This window comes from Prionailurus bengalensis, chromosome D3, assembly GCF_016509475.1.
Source record: "Prionailurus bengalensis isolate Pbe53 chromosome D3, Fcat_Pben_1.1_paternal_pri, whole genome shotgun sequence".
Classification (NCBI taxonomy): domain Eukaryota; kingdom Metazoa; phylum Chordata; class Mammalia; order Carnivora; family Felidae; genus Prionailurus; species Prionailurus bengalensis.
Window position 1 is genome coordinate 43762401 of NC_057356.1, and position 24037 is coordinate 43786437.

The 24037-nt window shown below is 33.6% G+C and overlaps 1 protein-coding gene across 1 annotated transcript in view; it reads right to left on the minus strand.

Moving 5' to 3' along the window:
• Positions 1-256: 256 nt before the first annotated feature.
• Positions 257-24037, minus strand: part of ROCK1 (Rho associated coiled-coil containing protein kinase 1) — a 164318-nt gene continuing 140537 nt past the window's right edge. Inside the window, 11 exon segments of the mRNA XM_043558427.1 lie at positions 257-1799; positions 2996-3203; positions 4120-4381; positions 4536-4614; positions 9825-9913; positions 10116-10186; positions 16724-16883; positions 17738-17926; positions 21360-21448; positions 21895-21988; positions 23205-23370. Coding sequence (XP_043414362.1) covers positions 1793-1799; positions 2996-3203; positions 4120-4381; positions 4536-4614; positions 9825-9913; positions 10116-10186; positions 16724-16883; positions 17738-17926; positions 21360-21448; positions 21895-21988; positions 23205-23370 — 1414 coding nt within the window. The 3' untranslated portion in view covers positions 257-1792.

A 24037-nucleotide genomic window follows, 5' to 3' on the forward strand; every position in this document is an offset into this window, starting at 1 on the left:
CAGAACTAAGGCTGTCAGAGCCACTGGTCACAAAATGTGGAGAAATGCAAGGGACTTACAGAAAATTGCTTCCCAACAGACATTAGCCGACTTTTCATTTCAACTGTAACAACTTGTTTTAAAGCCCAAACGATATTTTCTTTTAAAAACTCACTTTAATCTAGGCATGGAATTTAACAAACATTGGTATACAGTCAGGGACTAATTTATAACATGGTTTCTATTCATTTCAGCCATGAGAAAACACCAGTCATTATTAAAGGTATCCATCCATAAATTACTTTTATTTCTCATTAAATGAGCACAGAGTCATTAGCATATTAATAACAGATATGTTTATTATTACATATCCATCAGTGCGGCTTTCAATACCACTTGAAACATGCATATCATCCTAGAGACGAATCAGTTTTCCAGTGCTTCTTATTTGATACACATTACTGCAAAGCCATTATAAATTATTGAGGAGGTATTTGGTTAAAAAAATAAACAATAAATCATACTGCCCATATGAATCAACTCTTGTATAGGACAAGAGTTTAACAGTATTTATCTGGTAATTCCTATGTTAACTGGAAAACATCACAGATGTATTGTCATAATTTTATATTGATATAACCTACATAGTTTGCAGAATTTTATAAAGTCATTCATTATTGTAGCAGGTAGTTTAATGCAAAGATTGTACTCAATTTATGAAAGTCCAACAAACCTCTAAATATTTTAAATTAAACCAATTATCAATGAAAAACCCACTGACATATAAGTTTTTGAAAATATGTTCTTTTGAAATTTCTATATTTAGTCATGGCAGTAAAATAATTCTTTCAAATTAAGGCACTAAAAGGGCAATGCAACTCCCATTGAAAGTGTTCTAAGAATAATTTACATTTCAAACAGTGCATACATTTCTTATATGTTTGTTAACTTAATGTCTTTATCACTTAAAACCACAAAGAAATACATTATACAATTACAGAAATGATGTACCCCACAAAATGCTTTTAAAACTTGGTTCTTTTGTACAGTTAGTTCCTAATGTCTCTAGTAGTAAAATAACTCAATATGGCTTGGCAAAAATGCATAGATTAAATGTAAAAAAAAAAATGTTTTTTCGCCTTCTCCCATTCCTCAATCTATAAACGTGCTGAAACACATACAGTATTTTGTAAAGCATAATGTAAAATATTTATTCTCCGTAAGTCCACCATGGGCAATCAAAAGTGAGGCTTTTAAATTCTACAGTGAGGGCACTGAAGTCAAGTGATGTCACTGCTTTCTTAAAATAGTTTTGTATAGTCTTGCAAGACCACAAAGACTGAAGTCATTTAAAAGAATTTCAGTTGTCTCATTTTGAGATATTTTCTTTACTCCTTCCATGAGCTGATCTTCATAGTGATTGGCCATTCCACTTGAAAGTGAAAGTCCCTTCCTCTCACTCATATGAGGAAAACTGTGTTCTATCATGATTGACAGGCGTTTTCTTAGAAATTCAAAAAGGCAGCACCTTTTTAAAAAAATATATCTACCTAAGCTTTCCCCCAATTGTACTTGCATTACACAGTAATAATTAATCTAATCTACCTGTAGGCAAACCCGCAATTAAAACAAAAAACAAAAAAAAACCCTCAGTGTGCTTTTGTGCCAAAGCAAGGACAGAATAACAGCAATCTTAACTCTGAAGCCTGTGATATTTGTGTCAAAGGAACAGCCTGTCTGCTCTGCATGGTTAAAGAAGCCTGGTTTATCAGGTAGCATTCCACATGATTCCACAAGGCGTTAGGTCACGTGGTTAACTGCTGGGGTGGGGGGTGGGGGACAAAAAAAGAAAAAATTGTAATTTAAGAAATATATTCAGTTTAAAAATTCAAGAAACAAATTTAGAGAGAAAGGTAAATAAATATTAATTTTATATGTGATTAATACACACAATTTGGAAAATAGGAAAAGGAAAAATACACTTTGTATTGTCTTCTTTTTGCTTCTACTCTATTTCAAACACATGGTGTTCTTTTGTTTTTTACAAAACTATAACTCAATTTTACATAGTTTTAGATCTAGCTTTGTCCTATACAGTCATACAGGATTTTACAGAAATAAGTCAGGAGTCAGGTGATAATACACTAGAGTAGTATGGTGGGTGAAGAATACAGAAGGTGTAATGCTTAACTATTTAGGCATTTTCAAAGAATTAGACTTGGTTATTAATAATAGGGAGTGAAGAAATGGTTGAATTAAAAATGGTTTTAAGTCTGCTTAGATGACTTGAATGACATTAGCAGAGATGCAAATCAGTGTTAGGTCTCAGCTTCTAGATTAAAATGTTCCTCTTAATACAGGGGTTACACTCTAGGAAAGTTAGTATTTGGTAGAGGAGAAAAAACATAGGCTTCAGAATTGGATAAAAATAAAAATAGGTTTCAACCCTGACTATGCCACTAACTCACTGTGTGATCTTGCCCAAGTGGCTTGATTCCTCTGAGTCTCATTTATGTATAAAAATGTATAAAATGAGAACTTAATAAGACATTATTACCTCTTTTCAGGAAAGGGTTTAATTATGCCCTGCAGTTGTTTATTATATCATATAAATATTTTGAAAAAATTCTATCAAAATCAGTTAAAAAAAAAAGAGGAGAGGGATATTTAACTGGGAAGTTATTTGCAACACCATTTTCACTGATAATACCAAATAATTGTGATTGAAAAACAACCACAATTTGTTTAAAACTTTAAGGGCTAAGTATGTGCCATGTACACCAACCAAGATAGTGAAATCTGATATGGACTTGGAATAAAATATGAAATTTATAAATTTCATATTAATTTCAAACAGGAATCAAACTAATTTGTAAAGTCATTTCATGTCATATATAAATACTTAACTACAAATGATGCCCTCTATGGGGAAAAGAACAATTAGATTTTAGATTTTAATAGATATTAACCAATCACTTTCACATTTTGTCAAAAAGGTTAACACTGCAATCCTTACCTAGTTTTTGCAGATGTATTTTTGACGACTTTTCGGAAAGACTGATTTGCAGTGGATCTTGTAGAAAGTGTTCGAGGGGATGCACGAACAAAACCAGATGGTGGATTCTTAGGGATCTTCTTCACCAAATGTGTTACCCATTTTTTTTGTTCATCCTGAGAACATGCTAACAGCAGCATATCTCTTGCTGATGTTACATCATAACTGACTGTTTAAAAAAAAAAAAGACACAAAGTCTTACAGGGGCATCTGGGTGGCTCAGTCAACTAAACATCAGACTCTTGATTTCAGCTCAGGTCTTGATCTCATGGTTCGTGAGACTGAACTGTGCACTGGGCTCCATGCTAACAGTGCAGAGTCTGCTTGGGATTCTTTCTCTCTCCCTCTCTCTCTGCCCTTCCCTGGCTTGCGTGCACATGTGCTCTATGTCTCAGAAGAAAGAAATAAACATTTTAAAAAATAGAAAAAATAAAGTCATACAGTAAGTACCTAAAATGGTCCCATTGAATGTATAATTTTGTAAGTTCTTAAAATTTTAAAAGATTTACTATGCTTAAGTTTGGACAGTATCTCTCCTTAATTAAGGCTGAAAATTTAAAAAGGAGACATTAATCACAAACTACTAAGAAAGATAAAGCAAAAAAAAAAAAATTAAAAAAAGCAGAAGTGAAACTAATGTATTTGTAGAACTTAAGTTTCTTATCTTAAAATAGCTATCGTCTATATTCTTTTCCTCAAGCTACCCTTGCTAAACTAGAAGACATTTGTTTATGACCCTGCATGTTGGTCCAGGCAGTGAAAACTGAACAAAAAGAAAACAAGCAGGAGGCAAAAATTCAAGGAGAAATAATATAGTGGAACTCACCTATAGCTCTTCTCTCCAATTTAGAGTAAGTTCTTAAAGGTAAGTTTTTTATAAGGTGGTAATTCTCTTTAAAAACATTATGTTCAAAGCTAGATTTGTAGCTGTGAAATGACAGCTACATGTTGCTCCTCTAGTGTCAAAATACCACTTCTTATAATCTCTTTTCAACTTGGTATAGAAAATGCTACACTTGAAGAAATTATTTTAATGGGACTTTTCTAATTTGTTATAAACTGTAAAAGTAATTTTTATGCCTTACCTTTACATGGAGAAATTAAGTCCTCTTTCTTATCTAAGTGATCTCTGTGGCACTTAACATGGCATCTTCGACATTCTAGGGCAGGAGGTGGCTTAAAAACATGCCAGAGAGGTTTGGCACAGGCCTCACAGTTGGCGGGAAAGTGGTAGAGTGTAGGAATGAACTCATGGCCTTTGTGGTTTTGAAAATTAGTCTTTTCAGCTTGCTGTACTGGTTCCATCTCTACATCTTTTCTACATTCACCTTCATTTGCGTATAGTATCTACATTCAGGAATGGTAAAAGGAAGATTTTAAAGTCTTAATTTGTACACATAAGTTTCAAATTATAAAAAACATTGGTGTTTTTGCATACTTCACAAAGTGCATTTAGTCATTAAATAAAAGATTTTCTAAAATTAGAATTTAAGATTTTCACCTGGAATATTTTAGGAATTTCTTCAGTTTCAGCTCTGTAAACATCTCCTTGGGTTACAGGTCGAACATGAAACAATTTACTAAGATGAAAATAAACAGGACATAAACTATTAAACTCATTTACAGTAAAAGACAAATGAACATTTCATTGAAGAGGACAAACAGGTGGCAAATAAGCACATGAAATGATGTTCAACATCATTAGTCATTAGAGAAATGCAAATTAAAATCACCGTAGGCATCACTGTACACCTATCAGACTTTAAAAAGTAAAAACAGTAATAACACCAAATGCTAACGAAGATGCAGAGAAACTAGATCACTCATATAATTGTGGTAGAAATGTAAAAACTGCAGAGCCACTTTGAAAAACAGCATGGCTGTTTCTTACAAAATGAAACAAACATATGCTTAACATATGACCCAGCAACTGAATTCCTGGGCCTTTATTCCATAGAAATGAACATTTATATTTATAAAAAAACTTGTATATGAATGTTCATATATAGCCCAAAGCTGAAAACAGCCCAAATGAATGGTTAAACACTGGTACATTCATACCATGGAATACTACTCAACAATAAACAGAAACAAATGGTAACTTGAATGAATCTCAAGAGAATTATGCTGAATGAAAAGAGACAATCTCAAAGGTTATAAACTATTTGATTCCACCTATATGACCATGCTTAAAAACACAAAATTATGGAGATGGAGAACAGGATAACAGATGGGGGCAGAAATGGCACTTGTTATGGCTATAAAAGGGTAGCATGATGGTTCCCTGTGATGGAACTGCTCTGTATTTGGTGGTGATCATATGAATCCATTTATGTGATAAAGGCATAATAGACTGGAAAGAGATAAAACTATCATTATTTGGAGATGATGTGATTGTATTTGTAGAAAACCCCTGTGGAAAACCCAATAAAACTAGTAAATAAACAAGATTAGAGGATTCAAGATGAATATATAAAAATAAATAGTACTGGAATAACCAGATATCCACATGGAAAATATACACACACATACAAAAGTAACTTTAACTGTAACCTCTTACCAAACACAAAAATAAATTCTGAGATTAATCATAACTTAAGGGGTGGCTGGGTGGCTCAGTCAGTTAAGTGTCTGACTTTGGCTCAGGTCATGATCTTGTAGTTTGTGAGTTCAAGCCCGTGATGTGCTCTCTGCTGACAGCTCGGAGCCTGGAGCCCGCTTCAGATTCTGTGTCTCCCTCTCTCTCTGCACCCTCCCCCTGCCCCCAGCCCCATTCACTTTCTGTGTCTCTCTCTAAAATAAATAAACATTAAAAAAATTTTTTCAAATCAGAACTTAAATGTAAAGCCTAGAAATAGAAAGCTCCTAAAAGAAAACACAGAATACTTTCACAATCTTTGGAGAAGCAAAATTTCTTGGACAGACTACAAAAAGCTATCTTTTAAAAAATTAATAAATTTGTTTCCATTAAAAGACACCATAAAGAAAATGAATAGGCAAGCCACGGATTAGGAAATATTTGCACTGCATGTTTCTGATATAGAACCCATATCCAGAATATATATACAGAACTTTTACAGGGACACCTGGGTGGCTCAGTCGGTTAAGCTTCCAACTTCAGCTTAGGTCATGATCTCGCAGTTCACAAGTTTGAGCCCCATGTCAGGTTCTGGGCTGACAGCTCAGAGCCTGGAGCCTGCTTCAGATTTGTGTCTCCTTCTCTCTCTGCCCCTCCCCTGCTTGTACTCTGTCTCTCTCTCAAAAGTAAATTTAAAAAACATTAAAAAAAAAAAAAGATTTACAAATCTATCTTAAAAAAGGTAAGTAATCCAATTAAAAATGGGCAAAAGACATGGAGATATTTAAGGTATACAAATGGCCAATAAACATCTGAAAAAATTTTTGGTATCATTAGTCATGGGGAAAATACAAGTTAAGACAATAATGAGACAGCATTTCATCTTCATTAGAATAGCTAAAATGTTAACTACACTGGTATTAAAATTAAAAACTTAAAAATAATAAAAATAAAATAAAATAAAAGAACAGCATAAATCAAAGACTGACAGCACCATATGGTGGTGAAAACATGGAACAACTGTAACTCATATACTGCTGGTGAGCATAACACAGTGTAACTATTTCTGGGGACTATTTGGTAGATTTTTAAAAGATTAAACACAGATTTACTCAATACCCAGGATTCCACTAAGTAATTACACATGAAAAATGAAAACATAAATCCACCAAAAGAATGTTCATAACAGTCTTATTTATAACAACCCCAAATTGAAAGCAAGCCAAATGTTCCTCAACAGAATGGATAAACAAATTGAGATATATTAATTTGATGGAATATTATTCAGTAATAAAAGGAATTGCTGAATATATTCAGCAATTGATACACATAGCAAAACACTATGCTGGGTGAAAGATGCCAGGCACAAAAGAATACATATCATATGATTCCATTTATATGAAGTTCTAGAATAGGCAAAACTCAATAACAGAATTCAGATGTTCTTTTTTTTCCCCCTGAGAAAATGGTATAAGTGGGCTTTCTAGGATGATGGAAATACTTTTTTTTTTTTTTAACGTTTATTTATTTTTGAGACAGAGAGAGACAGAGCATGAACAGGGGAGGGTCAGAGAGAGGGAGATACAGAATCTGAAACAGGCTCCAGGCTCTGAGCTGTCAGCACAGAGCCCGATGCGGGGCTTGAACTCACTGACCGCGAGATCATGACCTGAGCTAAAGTCGGCCGCTTAACCGACTGAGCCTCAGGCGCCCTGATGGAAATATTCTTTATCTTGTTATGGGTAATGATTACATGGGTGTTTGTAACTGTCAAAAGAACAGAACACTTATGATTTAGGCATTTTATAAAAATTATACTTCAATACAAAGGTAAGACAACAAACTTTCATCAATCTGAAAGCATTTAACTTAGTTGAAAGATGATGTCTCTAATATTAGTATTTATGTATTATTCCATTTAGGTTGAACACTTAAATTTTTACAACCAATGCTTCTTCAAAGAATTAGGAAATCAAAACAGTATGGTACTGGTACAAAAACAAACACATAGATCAATAGAACAACATAGAGAGCCCAGAAATAAACCCATGTTTTTATGATTAATTAATCTGCAACAAAGAAAACAAAAATACAAAACAGAAAAAATGTCTCTTCAACAAATGGTGCTGGGAAAATTACTAGATAGCTACATGCAAAAAAATAAAACTGGACTACTTTCTTACACCATACACAAAAATAAACTCAAAATGGATTAAAGACCTAAACGTGAGATCTGAAGCCATAAAACTTCTAGAAGAAAACGTAAGTGGTAATCTCTTTGATAAGGTCAAAGAATTTTTCTAGATATGTCTCCTTTGGCAAGGGAAACTAAATCAAAATTAAACTATTAGGAATACACCAAAATAAAAAGCTTTTTGCACAGCAAAAAAACCATCAACAGAACAAGCCATCAACCTGAGTGGGAGAAGATATTTGCAAATGATGTATGCGATAAGGGGTTAATATAAAAAATATATAAAGAACTTATATAATTCAACACCAAAAAACTCCCAAAGAATCCAATTTAAGAATGGGCACAGGACACAAATAGACATTTTTCCAAAGAAGACACACAGATGGCCAACAGACACATGAAAAGATGCTCAACATCAGTAACCATCAGGGAAATGCAAATTGAAACAACAATGAGATAACACCTCATACCTGTCAGAATAGCTAGAATTAAAAATATAAGAAACAACAAGTGTTGGCAAGGATAGGAGAAAAAGGGACCCTTGTGCACTGTTGGGAATGCATGCTGGTGCAGCCACTAAGGAAAACAGTACAAAGGTTTTTCAAAAAGTTAAAAATAGAATTACCATATGATCCAGTAATTCCACTACCAGGTATTTATTCAAAGAATATGGAAACACTAATTTGAAGAGATATATACAACCCCTATGTTTATTCCAGCATTATTTATAATAGCCAAGATATGGGTGAATAGAGTATTAGCCATAAAAAAGAATGAAACCTTGACATTTCCAACAACATAGACGGACCTTGGACCTAGAGGGTACATTGTTACATGAAATAAGTCAGTCAGGGAAAGATAAATACCCTATTTCACTCGTAAGTGAAATTTAAGAAACAAATGAACAAAGAAAAAAAAAGAGACAAAAAAAACAACAGACTCTTAGAGAACAAACTGATGGTTACCAGAGGGGAGGTGGGTGGGGGGGTGGGTAAAATAGGTGAAGGGGATTAAGATTACACTTATTGTGATGAGCAGTGAGTAAATATGGAATTGTTGGCTCACTATATTGTACACCTGAAACTAATATAACCCTGCATGTTAACTATAATTGAAAAAAGGAAAAAAATGGGAAATAAAATTTCAGAACGCTCTGGTAGCTGCTCAATTCTTTTTACATTCTAGATATAATTGATTTCACAAATGTTTAATTCCAAATGAATGCCAACACTTCATTTTAAGTTTATATTTTTCATGAATAGCACCCACCACATCTCACTTTGAATTTATATTTTGTTGCATGTTTTACCTTTTCTACTACTTGTATGTAAGCTCCTTAAATATGGAACTGTCTTACTCACCTTTGTACAATCTATAGCACTCACGATGATACAGACAGCAGTGCTTAAGAAATGGTTTTAGAACGAATACAAGGAAAAATCCTAAGCTTATTAAAGTCCTCTGTGATCTACTACTAAAAGCAAAAGATGTATTTGTATATCCTTAACAATGACTACATAATCATATACAGCACTTTTGGAGATGCTCTCTGAACCTAAAACTAATAAACATTTGAAATAAAAAATTTATCTTTAGAATACATTTATCAGCTTTCAAAATCTTCCCCCTTACATTTTGCTAAAGTTAGATTTAATATGGAGTTCTATTTTTTATTTAAAAAAATTTTTCAAGTTTATTTATTTTGAAAGATAGAGAGAGTGGGGGAGGGACAGAGAGAGGGGGAGAGAGATAATCCCAAGCAGGCTCCACACTGTCAGTGCAGAGCCCGATGTGGGGCTTGAACCCACGAACTGTGAGATCATGATCTGAGCTGAAATCAAGAGTCGGATGCTCAACCAACTGAGCCACCCAGGTGCCCCGAATATGAAGTTTTAAAATTTGTTAGGAAAAGTAGGCAATATCATTTAAATAACAAACATAAACTAAATTGTATGTCTAAAAATAATTATCATAAATTATCACCCTGATGATTTAAAATTCAACGAAAGGCAACTTACTCTATGTCCAATACCATGGATGGATTGGATTGTTCCTTATCTTGCTCATCGTTATAGAACAAAATTTTTTTGCTGCTTACTACAACATACTGAAATGAGGAAAAAAAGAGGAAGATATATAAGAGCAACATTAATGTGGTTTAAAATAAGCACAATACTTGTCATTTATGTCTAAAGTATACTGTATTAATCTAAGATCAATGCTAATAACAGAGCAATTAATACAAGTTGTATGTTTTAAAAGTAAAATATGTAACACATTATCAATTAGAAAAAACAAGGCATATATACCTGTTTCTTCCAGCCATATCGTTTGATATTTCCTCTGTTTGGTATTGAAAGCCAGCCTTCAATTCTTGACTCTAGGAGCAAAAGAATATATAGTATTCAGCCTTAAGTAGTAGTAAGAGGAAAGCTATTACAAGTTGTTTGATGGCATGCAGCAACAGGCATTTGAACACAGCTAAATGAATAAGTGCTACAATTTGCTCTTCCATGCTTCAATCACACAAATCAACTGTAATGGCCATACAAATACTGCAGAAAAAAATTCCAAGCCACTTTTCCCATAAAATTAACATTTAGTACTTAACTATAAAAGTATGAAGTAAAACAATACCCTTTAGAGCCAGGCAAGACTGGAATGGATTGCAGCTTAAATGGGATATGATACAGAAGACTTTAAATATCATTTAACACTTATAAAACTATTTAGCAAAATAAAAAATGCAGCAAGTGGAACAAATCAGAGCGATGATTTACACAAGAAAGAGCAAGCAAAAGTACAGAGAGGTGTCCTATTACTCACAGAAGATAAGAATAGAAGATAAATAAATAAGGAATGCAGGCAGAATCAACTAGATACAAAGAATAAGAGACAAGCATTTTATTTGTTTTCTTAGCACAATATTCTGATAAACTTTTTGGTAAAACACCTATAATAATTTCAATAAAATTGCTAAAATCTGGTTGAGGGGGTACTTAATTCTAGTGTTAAAGTCCAATTGTAATTTTTTTCAAACTAAAGAGGTATAAATAAAGACTTTTAAGTATGTGATACCAGAACTTAATAAATAGCCAAAAAACATAGCATTGAGTTGGTCAGCTATTACTTTAAACAGTTTGTGCATACCAGAAATTCCTTGACTAATACAATCAAGGCATTTAAAAATAAATATTATTACTGTTTAAATATAATTAATGTTTATGAGAAATATCTGAAGGAAAAAGATTATTAGAAATCATTATTTTATATCAGTTTAGAGATAAGAGTATTTTTTTCTATATGTGTCTTATGATTTGAAACACAAAAAATAAAAAAAGTAAGCAATTTTCAAGTACAATGCTTAAATCATGACCCTAACAGGAATATATAATGCCTTTCCCCACATATAAAAGCTGTAAAACATCTAAGTCTTAAAGTAATTGTAACAACAATAGGTAACATTTACCGAACACTTGTTTGACATGTGCTTTCCAAGTAATGTCACATTTAATCTATGTATATTATCCCATGAATGTATATTATATTCCTATGAATATAGGATAGGATAGATTCTACAATCATCCTCCATTTACAAATGAAGAACACCAAAGCTTAGAAGGTAAACTGACTTGTCCAAGGGTATACTCTATCAGTAACTGTCAAAGCTATAGAGTTTACCCTGGCAGGCTAATTTCTGAGCTTGTGTTCCTAGAACACCATGCTATTCTGTCCTTAACTAAAAAGCTTTGCAGTTAATTGAATTGAATATTCTTGTACCAACTTCTTCCATGTACCTCTCTTTTGCTTTTGTTACTCCTCTTCATCTAAATTATAGTTGTTAAGGTGGAGAAAATAATGAGAAAACTCAGCTCAAAACAATCCTCTTCTCCCAACTACTCCCAGCAACTTCTTAGTTCATCAATAATTGTTTTGTCTCCTTAAGTAGTTCCTTAGTAAGTTTTGTAAGTAAGATCAGGGACCATATCCTGACACTATTTTTATATATTTCAAGGCATCTGACACACAGAGTAGGTATATATTTTGATTATTTTACAGTTCTGCTTTTCCCCCCTGAATTAGCCAGTTACAGCTACCCTTTATAAATGATGGTTTAAAAACCAAAGGGCAGTTTTAGGGGCACCTGGGTGGCTCAGTCGGTTAACTGTCCAACTTCGGCTCAGGTCATGATCTCACATTTCTTGAGTTTGAGCCCGTCAGGCTCACTGCTATCAGCCTATCAGGGCAAAGCCCTCTTTGGATCTTGGGTCCCCCTCTTTCTGCCCCTCCCCTGCTTCTGCTCCCTCAAAAATAAACATTAAAAAAAACCCCAAAGGGCAGTTTTACATTAAACAACATGCAGAAGGCTGCTAATCACTCACAAATATTCTTACAAAAGCATCAAGTTATTGTTAGGAAAATTTTCCTTTGGTGTGCTCCAAATTGCAGCTCGTTTACTCCTCCAATTTACTACCAGTAATTCCTCACAGAAAATATGTGAGAGCCACCGAAATTTTGACCTTTATACAAAATTGTGTATGCCAAAATACCCCACACTCAACTTATTTCTCCTATGAGAATATATGCCAAAAATATTTATGCTTTATGACTCTAGGTTTGGATTTATCTGCCAGTGGTTTCTTTAATGTATTTTCAATGGGTTGTTGTAGGTTATGACTTTATCTGTCATTTCAGTGTTTCTTAAGAAATTTTGTACATCAAAGGCATTTTATGAATTAAATAAGTCCTTTTTTATTTGTTCCCATTTAAATTAAATGAAATTTGGAACTCAAAAAAAGGTGCTGAGGATATGTGAAGGTCTTCATCAATTTATAATAATATATTTTTTTAGATTTTTTAAATGTGTATTTTTATTATTATTTTTTAATTAAAAAAATTTTTTTTTAACGTTTATTTATTTTTGAGACAGGGAGAGACAGAGCATGAACGGGAGAGGGTCAGAGAGAGAGGGAGACACAGAATCTGAAACAGGCTCCAGGCTCTGAGCTGTCAGCACAGAGCCCGACGCGGGGATCAAACTCACAGACCGCGAGATCATGACCTGAGCCAGAGTCGGACGCTTAACCGACTGAGCCACCCAGGCGCCCTGTATTTATTTTTAAAACAGACAGAGTGCAAGTGGGGGAGAGGCAGAGAGAGAGGGAGACACAGAATTTGAAGCAGGTTCCAGGCTCTGAGCTATCAGCACAGAGCCAGATGCGGGGCCCAAACCCAGAAGCTGTCAGATCATGACCTGAGCCGAAGTTGGACACTTAACCAACTGAGCCAACCAGGAGCCCCAGGTTTTCACCAATTTAAAACAACAGGGTTACAGGAGAGAATTTTAGTTTTTTCTTCCGGTGCATTCCCTTCACAAAAGCAGGTGAACTAAGCTCAGGGACAAATTAAAAACTACATACTAGCTTCTCCTCTGTTTACTTACTCATGTCTTACATACAAGTTAACATATTAGTTGTGTGTGTGTGTATACATAAACCTCCTTTAAAACCATGACAACTTGTGACATATGTAGCAATCTGAAAGCAAAATGTTTTAAATTCCATCTTTTCCATCACAAACACAGAAATCAGCTTCTCCAGATTAAAAAATGTTGAGGACTCCTAACTCTACATTATCATCAATAATATGCTACAAAAGTACAAAGTACAAATACAACTTGGCTCCAGGTTTTATGTATTTGTAAAGCAATTTTAACTTATAAAAAATTTATGTATGTAACATGAAAATCAGCAATTGATTCCTTTACCCAAATAAGAGACATAGAGACTATATATAAATCAATATCCAATACAGCGAATTTAAATATCAAAGTTAACTGCTGAAGACTATCAAAGTTTACTTGCATAAACACATACTGCTTAAGAAACAGAGCTAAGGAACCATTGCCAAATATTTTAATTATATTCAGAAGTGATATAAAAATGAAATTAATGTTCAAGAATTCAGATGCATCATCTCCAAATCATTGATTAGATTTGGGAAAGTTGGAAGTTCTCATATACTTAAATACTTGGAAACACACCAAGAAATCCACCATTTACAGGTTTAAATTTCAAAGACTGAGAGACATAAAGTTAGATGGAAAGAGAATAAGGCAGATAATCCACAAGAGATAATGAATATTAGAATATTGATACCAAGTGTTTTTCCTAGCGCTTCATCTACTTTTACATTCTTTTCAGATTATTAGGTCAATAGTTCCAAAAGAAGGAAAGAGAAAGAATAAGGGAGTTATCACGTTGTCTTTTTGTCACTGAGGCAATAGGAAAATCTTAACTCAAGTGTAATCTTTATATTTACACAGTGTGCTATGCCGCAACCTGCTACAGAACCAAAAGGAGGATGAAAACATAAAAGAATTAGAATAAAAGTAATTTAAGAACTTCAGAAGGTTGTACAACAGATAATTTTTTTTCTAAGCTTTTTAGAATTGGGAAACAGGAGAGATTTTATCTATTTAAGGACAAGTAGAGACTGAGCTCTAGATATACAAGATAATTAAATGAGAATCTTTATATTGAATGATGAAATCTAAAACTAAGTTATATTATCAGTTCATCCACCCAACTACCTATAAACACCCATCTCACTGAACTAAAAAATATGATCCATATTTCAAAAGGCCTTTATTTTAACTTTTGAGTAAATGTATTCCATTCAAAGTTCTTCCTTTTTCAGTCTGTAGTTTAATTTTCTAAAATTAAAAAAAAAATGTTTATTTATTTTTGAGAGAGGGACAGAGTGCAAATAGGGGAGGGGCAGAGAGCGAGATGGAGACAGAATCTGAAGCAGGCTCCAGGCTGAGTTGTCAGCACAGAGTCTGACGTGGGGCCTTGAACTCAGGAGCCATGAGATGATGACCTAAGCCAAAGTTGGACACTTAACCAACTGAGCTACCCATGCACCCCTCTGCTGACTGATTCTTAAGTGTATTTATTAGGTCAGGATTCTGAAATCTAAATGGATCCCTAACTTAAGTCAGTGAATCAAACCATCTGATTGTCCTCTGAGTTTAGTTTTCCTGAATAAGCCAGAATGGAGGACAAAACTCATCACCTTCCTCCTCTTTAGATGTCCCTCAAACTCATCATTCAATTCAAATTTTTTCTGAATAGTATTTACCAATAGTGGATTGACTGAAATGTTTAACCTAATAAAAAGAAAACCAAGATACACATAATAAGACATCATTATAACCAAAGTTAAAGGGAAAGGGGTGGAATAAAGACAAAAAACCTGGACAGGATATTTAACTTTATCTAAATAGAAAGAATTCCTGGACTCTAAGCTACAATTTCAGTTCAACAATTGAAAGAATGTAGCCAAACACCCCTAAAAGTCATACTGATGATTAAATCTAACTTTTGAAAGCTTTTCAAACAACAGCTGAAGCAAGAGGTTCTTGTTAAATCCAAAGTGATTCTCTGATAAAGGACAGGCACCTACAAGTTTCTCAAGAGGCAGAAGGTTTCAGAAAACCAAAAATGGGAAAAGCGAAGGAATTCCTTGACCACTATAATAAGAAATTTTACTCCATGCCCTTCTAAGAGATCTGATTTTGGACTAGAAAACACACAAAAGAAGGAGGGCAGGGATTACATGGTATATAAGTAAGAGTTGAATTCACTTTTCACTTTGAGTCCCCTTTCTTGACCAAGAACAATAATACCATTTTCTAAGTAGTCTATTTAGTTTTTTTTATATCAAATTCTCAAAAAAAAAAATCTGTTAAAATAGAATCACTATAATATAAAATGTGCTACTTCATAAATATCTATTAACACATTACACAGGAAATACACAAATTAAAATCAATTTTCAAGTTTATGGCCATGTAAACAAAACTTCCAAAACCTTGAACTAAGAATATGCAGTAGTATGTAGGGGGTACCTGAGTGGCTCAGTTGGTTAAGTGTCTTGACTTCAACTCAGGTCATGATCTCACGGTTCACGGGTTTGAGCCCCGCATCGGGTTCTGTGCTGACAGCTTAGAGCCTGGAACCTGCTTCAGATTCTGTATCTCCCTCTTTCTCCCTGCCCCACCTCTGCTCGCATTCTGCCCCTCCCTCTCTCAAAAATAAACATTAAAAAAAAATGATAAGCAGCAGTATGTCAAGTTTGTGTATGTAAACATTTATATCTTTAAAATTTGTAATGCATGTTTTAATATTTATAACCTATTCACTTCTAAACTGAACGTGTATTATGTGTATTGCTTATCTCTGTTAAAAAGACATAAATGTACTATAACTTACCCTACACTAAATCCAAGAATTTTAATTGATTCTCAACTGGGAGAAAAAAAAAAAAGACATCAGAAAAGTCTGAAATCCTAGATACTCTCACTTTTGCCTTTACTTGACTCTCTGCCCCCTAACTGCATCTCTCAATCCCTTTTATCTATTTCTCTAAATTCAAAACTTAAAGTCTGACCGGAGTTTATCTCTACTACTTTAGAAAGGTCTATATATAGGCTGCTATGGTTCTGATTATTAAGTACAGTTCTTAGTTTTTGCACAGAAATACATAAAAACAAAAAAACCCGCAGTACATTAAAGAGCTGCTCATGAAAACACATATAATAATTTTCTTTAAATAGTGAGAGGTATAAGCAGCTTCAGCTTTCACCATGCAGTTAGACTGTTTTGGTTCAAAACCTTTTTCAGATTTCTATTCAGGTAGAGCCTCTCAAAGTTATTTTAATAGCCTAAAATTTCTTTTGACTGCTTTTATTCTATAAAATGCAAACATAATCAGACTTTGGCTAACATAAATTTCTTCTTAAGGATCCATGGGAAAAATAAAATGACAAAGAGGTAGAAAGCTAAATGAAAGTAACATACATTAATTTCCATGAATGAAGCAAACCTGAATGAAGTAAAAGAAATGTTCTTACCTGGAAGGTTTCCATCAGTTTCATCAGCACTAGGAAAACTAGCAACACTTGTAGAATCCGAAAGGTCCAAAAGTTTAGCACGCAATTGCTCAATATCACTCTCTTTGCTAGCCAATTGCATCTGAAGCTCATTCCTATGTGTACATTCTTCTACCAATTGCTATTTTTTTGAAATAAAGAAATCAAAATCAAATTTTCAAATTAAAAATTAAGAATTAATGGAACTATGAAGAATCTAAAACTAATACTAAAAAATTAGTATAAACTTCATGAATGTTTACTACCACAGATTTTGATACAATTGTAAAAAATGCAAGTTCTCTTCCTCATTAATACATTGCTTGGTAAACTCCTTTTCTCCTTGCTTTCAACAAATTTTGTTTATATTTTTTAAATATAAAGCATCAAAACACAAAAACCAAACACCTGTTAAAACAGTAGGAAATGCTTTTATGGCTTCAAATGAAACAGTTTAAAAAATATGGAAAGCTTCTCAGGATGATAAAACCATAAATGATAGAGAGTCAGTGCTTGTATCCAAGTCAATCTAGGACCAGAGACCAGTTCTCAATTTTGTGCTATTTACAGGCCAGGAAGTATAAAAAAAAATTAAGTTTGATATTTTGATTTCAGAAAAGTGAGTCCTGATTAGAGAAAACAAAAAAAAATATACAATACTTCAAATCTTCTAACTTAACTGTAGTATTATACCAGTCATATCTCAATTTTAATCAAAAACCAAAAAGGCAAAACTTCTTTTTGATTCTCTCAAAGGAGCATCTCTAATCAAGCAAATGCTAATGGGTAAAAATTATCATGGTTAATAAGAAATGGAGTATCTTTCTAGTTTTTCAACATCATGGTTCATATTAGAGTAATAATGATCAAACTGTGGAGAGTATAAACCTGAATATGCATTTTTATGCTAAAAATATCTAGAGAAGATCAATAGATAATAGGTATAAACAGACATAACAAATTAAGAAAATAATCCTACACACACACAAACCTTACCGCTTGCATGTCATTCAGTTCCTTCTGATGTTTCACCACCATCTGGTTGAATTTCTCTCTTTCTTGGTTGAGTTCCAGTTGAAGCTTTCGATTTTCCTTTTCTTTCTTTCTCAAATCCTGTGTATTAGCTTTCTTTCTATCAATTTTAAAATCTTTCCGATTCATTATTTCTGCCAACTTGTTAACAGCCTATTCAAATATTAAAATATTATTAAATAAGGATCTATGTTGGAACCATCTGATTTAAATCTCCACTAAAAATGTATTTTCTTCCTCAAAATCAGGAAGGACTATTTTGTGTGGGAAAATCAGAAGAACCTAATAACGGTTGGAACATAACTGGTAGCACAAGTAACTATTACTGTTTTATCTCATTGTTCAAATGTAAGAACCAGATTAAGTCTTGTAAAAATTCATTTACTGTTCAATAATTATTCAGCATTATACTGTATGTAGGCACTTTGATAGGTACTAGATATAAAGACAAAAAATACAGTTATGCCTCAAAGGTATCATAGTCTGATGGAGGAGCCAGACAAGCACGCATTATAGTACAGAGTGGTGAGTTAAAAGAAAAGAGGCTAACAATGGTGCTATGGGAGCAGTACCTAACTGAGACCTGGGGAATCAGGGGTGGCTTCCTGGTGTACCTGCACATGTGTCCACATATGTTTCTTAAAAAGACAAATAAGAGTTGGATAAGCAAAGAAGAAATAGTATTAAAGAAAAGAGCCAAGGAGATGGCATTATAATCAGATGAAACCACACACAGGCAAAAAGGCCCAAGATAATTTTTTTCCTTGGGACAAGTAGGTAAGTAAGGAGACGGTATCTACCAGGCCACACTGAGGCCCTTTTGAATGTAAGAGAGAACAGTTGAGGTTAATCCCTTTTGCCAGAAGGAAAGAACATATTCAAATTGAGAAGTGTTAAAAGCATGTGAAATTAAGCTACATAAACTAAAACATAAGTCATGGTATTTTCTGCAATTATGTTTAAAAGAAACCGAAGATTTTTCCATTAAAACAGAAAAAAAGCCCAACTACCATCATTTCCATGTACATTTAGTCCTATCTAGGATGAGGAGCCCATATACATATTTTAATGGAGTAAATGCTTATTTCATTGAGCTCATAAGGCATATTGTTATTTTTCTAACAGTAAATCTAACATATTAAAAGAAAAACAAAAGACAGAACTATATTATGAAGAAAGTGAAAAGCTCTTGTAGTATCACCCATCAAAGAGTACCTCTGCTAAAGTCTCTTTTTTCAATCTGCTGGGTGTGTATCCTTCTAAACTTTTCCTTATGTATATAAGCTGATTACATGGATATTTAAATTAGAAAATGGGATCATGCTATACATTCTGTGCTGCAACTCGCTTTTTATTTATTTATTTATTTATTTATTTTTTTAATTTTTTTTTTCAACGTTTATTTATTTTTGGGACAGAGAGAGACAGAGCATGAACGGGGGAGGGGCAGAGAGAGAGAGGGAGACACAGAATCGGAAACAGGCTCCAGGCTCTGAGCCATCAGCCCAGAGCCCGACGCGGGGCTCGAACTCACGGACTGTGAGATCGTGACCTGGCTGAAGTTGGACGCTTAACCGACTGCGCCACCCAGGCGCCCCAACAACTCGCTTTTTAAATTTAATACTATATCATATATCATGGGAAATACAACTTCCCCATGTCATTACATATATGTCTATTTCATTTATTTTTAATGGCTCCTTTGCTCTGTATTGTATGGATATATTATGATTTATCAATACTATGCTGATGGGTGGTTGGGTTATTTTTATTTTTCACCGTTAAAAATAATGTTGTGGGGTGCCTGGGTGGCTCATTAAGAGTCCGACTTCAGCTCAGGTCATGATCTCGTGGTCCGTGAGTTCGAGCCCGTATCGGGCTCTGTGCTGACCGCTCAGAGCCTGGAGCCTGCTTTAGAATCTGTATCTCCCTTTCTCTCTGGACCTCCCCCACTTGCACTTTCACTCTCTCTCTCTCTCTCTGTCTCTCTCTCTCTCTCAAAAATAAACATTACAAAAAAAAATGTTGTTGCTGTAGGGGCGCCTGGGTGGCTCAGTCGGTCCGTCATGGCTCAGAGCCTGGAGCCTGCTTTGGATTCTGTGTCTCCGTCTCTCTGCCCTCCTCCCCACTCACGATCTGTCTCTCTCTCTCAAAAATGAATAAACGTTAAAAAAAATTTTAAAAGTTGTTGCTGTAATTACATTTGTATGTGTTTCTTTTGAGCATTTATGGAGTTATGTATACAGGATAAATTCCTAAGTGTGCAGTTACTGGGTCGAAGAATATGCACATTAAAATATGTTATTCTGTTAATTGTTCTCATAGTTTACTCCCTCAAAAACTACACAAATAAATTTCCCTATGTTCTTGCTAAAGAGGAGTATTATATCTCTCTCACTCAAATGTGCCCATTTGTCAAAAAGATACCTCATTATTGGTTTAATTTTTATTTCTTGGTTTATGGTAATGGGTTAGCTTTTTAAAATTCTTTTTTTCTCAAATGTCTCTTACTTTTTTTTCATAGAAGATTATCTTTTTATTTGTAGACCCTCTTTTATTTGTATTTCTCTACATTTGTTGTAAATATTCTTCTTAGTTTGTTTTCTTTCAACTTATGCTGTTTGTGCTCCACAGACCTGAATTTTTATGTAATAAATGTCAATCCTTTTCTTCATGGTCTATGTTTTGACGTAAAAGTAAGTACAATCCTTCTACTGAAGGATTTTCAACAGGTATTAAATACATTTTTGAAGGATTAATCTAGTTGCAACATGAAAAACTGCTGAGAGGGAGAGTAGATAAGTGGTAAAAAAGCTAATATAATCATTTAATAAAAAGTAAAAAATATTTATTTTACCATAAAAATCAACTGGGGTACACAGTACCTTATGAAGAATTTAAACTACCGTATAAGTTAGTAAAATGACAAGATACCAAGTTTTAGTAAAAATGTGAACTGCATCATTAAATATATAGCAAAATGATACAGTCACCCCTATAGTTTCTTACTTACTCCTAGCTCTCTTGGCTTTAGTCAAGTATTTTCTCTTCATTAAGTTTTCCTACTGTCAATTAATTATAGGTCTTCTGTACAATCTAAAACATGTTCTTACTAGTCAAATGACTAGACGAGCTACTTTCTGAACTCAATTAAAATCCAATTTCCTGGGGCGCCTGGGTGGCGCAGTCGGTTAAGCATCCGACTTCAGCCAGGTCACGATCTCGCGGTCGGTGAGTTCAAGCCCCGCGTCAGGCTCTGGGCTGATGGCTCAGAGCCTGGAGCCTGTTTCCGATTCTGTGTCTCCCTCTCTCTCTGCCCCTCCCCCGTTCATGCTCTGTCTCTCTCTGTCCCCCCAAAAAATAAATAAACATTGGAAAAAAAAAAATTAAAAAAAAAAAAAATCCAATTTCCTGAAAAAGACTTCTATATTTAATGAAGAAAGAGTATTACATTATTTGTTCCAGTGAAAAGACTGAACATTACAACCTAAGTTTTAAGAAAAAGTTCACAAAGAGCAAATGTTACCTTCTGAATATATGATACTCAAATACAAACATATGGAAAAGGCTGAGAGAGAATGTATACCTGTGTTTTAAGGGTTCTTTCTGTACTGATATTCTTTTCATAGGTAGCCTTAAGATTATTGATCTCTTCCTCTTTCTTCAGTTTATATTCTGTTAGCAAATTATATAAAGTGTTATTATATGACATTAAATTTCTGCATTCAAAATTAATGCTCTTAATTATGCAAATTAGTTTATACATCATAACTTTTAATAACTTCATTAAGATAATTCTTTTTTGTTGTTTTATTGAGGTATAATTGACAAATAAATTTGTAAGATATTTACGTTATACAATATGATAATTTGATAGATGTAAACATTGTGAAAGGATTCTCCCATCAAGTTCATTAACATATCCATCACCTCACATATTTACCATTTTCTGAGATGAGAACATTTAAGTTCTACTAAGATAATTCTTAAGGCTACAGAAGCTATTTAACATATGGAAACAAATATTTCAAAAACCTAATACACAATATAAATAGCTAAGATTTACCTCTGAACTTGATTAAACATAATTAAAACAAAACAAAACAAAAAACCTTACATACCTTCCTCTGTCCTCCTCATTTTATCAGTTAGCTCTTCATTTTCCTTTCTTAATAATTCAAGATCTTTGGTTAGCATGCTGTTTGTTTCTTCAAGCTTAACAAAACACACAAAGGTTTAAGTTACATTCACTTTGCTAGTCTCTTATTTAAAACAGTAACTTCAAAAAAAAAATACTTCACATTCTCCATAGATGAGGACAGGTCAAATGCTGCTTTATTATGAAAATGCCTGGTTTCCGGTTTAACATATGTGGATATAATTAAATTCAAAATATTTTAAAACAATTGTTAGCTTCTAAAAATTACTTCAGCGGGTGTGTATGTGTGTGTGTTTTTGTGAAAGGAAGAAAAAAATGTAATGGAAGGAGAACGACTACAAACTTGGGAAATTTAAATTTAGGTTTCTAGCTCTGTGATTCTTAGCAAGTCACAATGCTTTTGGGCCTCAATTCCTTCATCTGAATAATGATGATGAAAACGACAATTAAAAACATTTTACTTTCAGTAATGTACTACTTATTCACCATTCTATGTATATTATTTCACTTAATGTTCATAAGAATCTTGTGGAATAGGTATTATTTCTTTTTCTTTTTTTTAAGTAAACCCTATGCCCAATGTGGGGCTTGAACTCACAACCCTGAGATCAAGAGTTGCATGCTCTACTGATTGAGCCAGCCAGGCACCCCAAATATTATTTCTATTTTATAGATGAAGAATCTGAGGCTTAGAGAAGTTAATGCACGTTGCCAAGACCATGTAACTTCTTAAAGGCAAAGCTAAGATTTAAACCCAGGACTATCTACACCAGAGCATTTGATGGTAACTTCAAAAGAAGAAAAATCTAACTCCCCCTCCCATTCCCATCATCTATATAGAGAACAGTATAAATTTCAGGAATAGTTAATTATAGTATTGGTTTTCTATAATTAATTTGTAAATATCCATAAAGAATTTCTCATCCCCAAATAGTTTCTCTGAACTTTACAGAATTCTGGCCATAAAACCAGCTGCAATGTATTAAGATAATACAACAAATGAATTTAAGCTAAGCATTTCCTTACATAAAATATATTAAGATCTATAGCCAGAAAGAGAAAAAGTATATTACACTGAAAAAGAATTTCAGTCATTAACAATGGTTTTGGATTATATGAACTATTTTATACAGGAGTACAGACTGACCACTGTGTATAAGTAAAGTCAAAGTAAATACACATGCATACATATTCACCTTACCCTAACACTTTAGGATGTGGCCTATTTTTATTTAATTTTAGTCATAAACCTTACGTGTAAACCACACTTACCCGACTAACAGTGTGATCTTTATCGGTAATCTCCTGTCTATTTCTTGAGGCAGCTTTCTTGCTTTCTTGGGTCAATTCAAAATACTGTTCTTCCAGAAGCCCTCGAGCCAACTGCTCAGACTCAGCTTTTGTTTCTGCTAGATCCAACTGAGTAGTAAGAGTTTCTCTGCAACAGATTTATAAGAGAAATGGATATAAAGAAATTCAGTTATTCTTTCAACTTAATGATATGCTTAAAAAGACAACTATATTTAAATAATAATAATTCATTGCTTAAATAAAATCCATTACTTGAATCCACTTGAAAAGTTCTATATAAATAATAAATTTAACCTCTCAGACTCTGAAAAACTATAAATGTAAAGAACTCTTTAATTTTGTATCTGCTATTGTGCTTAACTAAGAAAAGTTAATAAAGCAATGGCAAGTAGTCTACTTTTGAAAAGGAAACTGTTGTGGATTAGAATGGAAGGTAGCATGGCACAGGGGAAAAATAATAGTCTTGTAAACCAGGAGGCCAGACCTAGACCCTTATCCCTATTCTATCACTAACTAATTGGGCAAGGACCCTGGGCAAATTTCTTACATTTCCTAGAGCTCAATTTAATCAAATCTGTAAAATGAGAGTTAAGCTAAATGATTTTTGAGGTCCCTTCCAGTTCGGAAATTTAATGAGATTATGAAGACTTATAAACAGATATTTAAACCACTATAAACTGTTCCAAGAATGCTCCTTGGGAATAACACTTTAAAGCTTTTTTGGAATTGACATTCAGACCAGGACCAAATCATTCCAGTTTGCTTGCTCTTCCTGAAGAAGCTATCTTGGTCAT